Consider the following 3,310-nt stretch of genomic DNA (forward strand, 5'->3'; position numbering starts at 1 on the left):
AGTATTGGAACCGTTTTGGGCTAGTTTTTGGTCATTGGCTCAGGGTACAGACTACAGAATCAAATCAAATGGGATTCAATGGTTATTTTACTAGTACTTAGCAATTTATGTTGAATCGGGCTCATTGGGTTCCATACAACGGACTGGGTCGAGTTTCATTGGTATTCTTAATCCACTACAAATCTACAAGAATGGGCCATGATGATCATTCTTATCCTTGCAAATATGTCATGCATATTCCGGCTTTCTTTGTCGCTATCTAAAGGTAAAATTCTTACTGTATCAAATATTTGCACAAAACACATATGAGAATTTTAATTCTCTGACTTATTCTGAAATGTGGTGACATATTAGGGGAAGGGAATATGACACTAAAGTTGAGGCCCAAATATTTATTTAAAAAGAAAAAACTAGTATGTAATGAATTTTTCACTAAGTTGGATACATAACAGTCCATTGCAAGAAAACGAAGAAATCGTCATCATCTGATCATGAAGTACGTAGAAGGAGGTGGTATACTGGTATTCCAAGTGAGATCATTGTGGAAATCCTGAGCAGGCTTCCGGTTGAATCGGTATTAAGGTGTAAGTCTGTTTGCAAATCATGGCACTCTTTAATATCTCATCATCCGTGTTTCGTTTATTTAAATCATCGACTATATTTCGCCAAGACTTTGTCAGGGTGCATAAGGATCTGTCATGTTTGGGATGCATTGTATGAAAAGTGTGTTGTCAGTAAGGTGTTGGAGCTTGATAAACCACTGTTCTCTTTCAAGAGAAGTAGTAGTCCACCTCATACTGCTGATGTCGCCGCTTCTTGCAATGGATTGGTATGCTTTCTTGATTATGATCTGGAACGGTTATCTGATGAATGCTACAAGCCCACTCAGATTCTGTTTATATGGAACCCAAGTACTACAAAATGCCGTAGGTGGTTGTCTCCCTGTTTTTGGATCGACTATTATGGTTTTGGGTACGACAAGTCTAATGATGATTTCAAACTTTTTTCAATATCATCCGAACAAAGAACGTCGCAGATATATTCATTGGAAACTGGAAAATGGAAGAGAATTGGTGATTTTCCCAATGGTAATAATCGCTTGCTTGGTGTTGACGGTAAGTATTCGAATGGAGCTCTTCATTGGGCAGTTGAGGATGATGGGTCTAATACATCGGATGATGAGGATTTTTCTTCTTCATGGATGATAATTTCTCTTGATTTAGCAACGGAGACATATGGTCAAGTTTCACATCCTGATCAGCATGGCCATGATGGTTCGATTTTAGGGGTTCTGCGAAAACAGTTGTGTGTGCTTTGTTACTTTGATGACCAAAGACGCTCGGATATATGGGTGATGGAGGTTAAAGATTCTTGGACTAAACTGGTTTCTATCCCGGCGTATATGCCTGACAACCGCGGTTGGATGATGATGCCTTTGTTTATTTCAAATGATGGGACCATGTTGTTTCAACATAATGAGTGCGGATTGATTTCGTATGATTCCAAAACTGGTTCATACTCGGAGATTCAGACAGACTTATTTGATGTAGAAAAACGTGTATCTCATGAGAGTAGCGTGGTTTCACCCCTTCCACGCCATCGGGCCTTGCTAACAACAGCGTCGATCCGAATTAAGCAATCTATCAGAGCTATTTGCAAATACTTTGTATCAAATTAAGTTTTCCTCGGCAGGAGGACAACTAATTAATTACTCATACATTCTCTTAATTGATCCATGCTGTGGTATCAAACTAAGATATCTGCTTTTGAGTTTATTTTCTAGCTGTTGATGTTGCGTTAATATGCCTTCAAGTTTGTTCTTGTAATATCCAACTCTTGCAGCAATTCATATTTTATTTGAATCACGGATATATTTGGTAATTTTGTTTATGTTTTATCAAACTGCAGATGATTCAAAAGTCAATATTCTTCAAAGCTGAATAATGTATATGTATTTTTTTTTATATCAAAGTCAAACCATGAGTCCAAACCTCCGTAGGTAAACATATTGGGATGACCAACAAAATATCGGGAGTAAATCAGTGAGTTGAGCCAAAACAGTTTCAATTCGGGTTGGTGGACCCACAAATACTTCCTGTCCAGTTGCTTCAAAAAGTTACATATAAACATCATATAACCATCAGGCTATCTCTAATGCTAAGGATATCCTTAGGTGTTCTTGAGTTGTCATATCATACCCTTATACATCCTTATAAATCCTTTAAATCCTATAATTTTATCTCCAACCATACAAATATCCTTATATATCCTTAAATATCCTTTTACCACCAATTAAAAACAAAAATATATTAAGTAAGGACAAGTAAGAACATTATACAAGGGCACCCTTTAAAAAATCCTTAGTTTTGGACAAGTTTCAACCGCAAAGGATATCCAATGACACCTAAGACGCCTAAAGACACCCCATTAAAGATAGTCTTAAAGAAAGGGACTTAATACAACTTTCAAGTTTCAATAAACATAGATGCATTGAAAAAAATTAACATTTTATTTCTTTCTTTTTTTCCCACAAAATTTTTTCTTTTATATAATATACTAAAGGCAGTTATTCTAAAAATTTATTGACTAATCACAACTCTCAATTTCTTAAAGTTGACTTTTGTTTTCAATTTTAAGTTTAATTTACACTTTTTTTACTATCACAAAATTACATTTTCTAACCGTTAATTTTAATATAAAAAATAAAGAATAATACGAGTAGTTAATATATATCCAATAGAATAATATTAGCTATTGAATATATGTTAATTATACAATACAATAACGTAAACGGAATCCAGATTCTAAAAATACAATTGATATGGATAATAATCAAATCCAGGCTAGACAATATGTCAATATGTTAAGGTCAAGGATGCGACGCAATAATAAAGATTTGTCATCTTTCTGATGTATTGTATGATAAGTCTGTTGTCGATAAGGTGTTGTTTATTAATAAGAAAACGGAACTGGCCGCTTCTTGCAATGGGTTGGTACGCTTTGTTACTATTATAACGAAAAACGCTCGGGTGATGAAAGTTAAAGATTCTTGGACTAAACTGGTTTCTATCCCGGCGTGGCCTGTTGGCCGCGTTGGGTTGATCATGCCTCTGTTTATTTCAAATGATGGGAAAGTATTGTTTGAACATTGGTGCAAATTAATTGATTTTGTATGATTCCAAAACTGCTTCATATTCTCCGAGATTCAGACAGGCTTGGAAGTAGATGGAAAAATATGTATCTTTGTTGAGAGTAGCAAGATTTCACCACATCCTCAAGCCTTGATAACAAGCTAGCTAGAGCGTCGATC

At 35.3% G+C, this 3,310-nt stretch overlaps 1 protein-coding gene across 1 annotated transcript; it reads left to right on the top strand.

The window, feature by feature from the left end:
* The first annotated feature begins 225 nt into the window (after window positions 1-225).
* On the top strand, window positions 226-1,678 carry LOC122597586 (F-box/kelch-repeat protein At3g23880-like). The gene is made up of 3 exons (XM_043770163.1): window positions 226-265; window positions 453-584; window positions 681-1,678. The coding sequence occupies exons 1-3, from the start codon at window positions 226-228 to the stop codon at window positions 1,676-1,678; spliced, it is 1,170 nt and encodes a 389-aa protein (XP_043626098.1).
* Window positions 1,679-3,310: the final 1,632 nt, after the last annotated feature.

The sequence above is a fragment of the Erigeron canadensis genome, chromosome 4 (genome assembly GCF_010389155.1).
Source record: "Erigeron canadensis isolate Cc75 chromosome 4, C_canadensis_v1, whole genome shotgun sequence".
NCBI lineage: Eukaryota > Viridiplantae > Streptophyta > Magnoliopsida > Asterales > Asteraceae > Erigeron > Erigeron canadensis.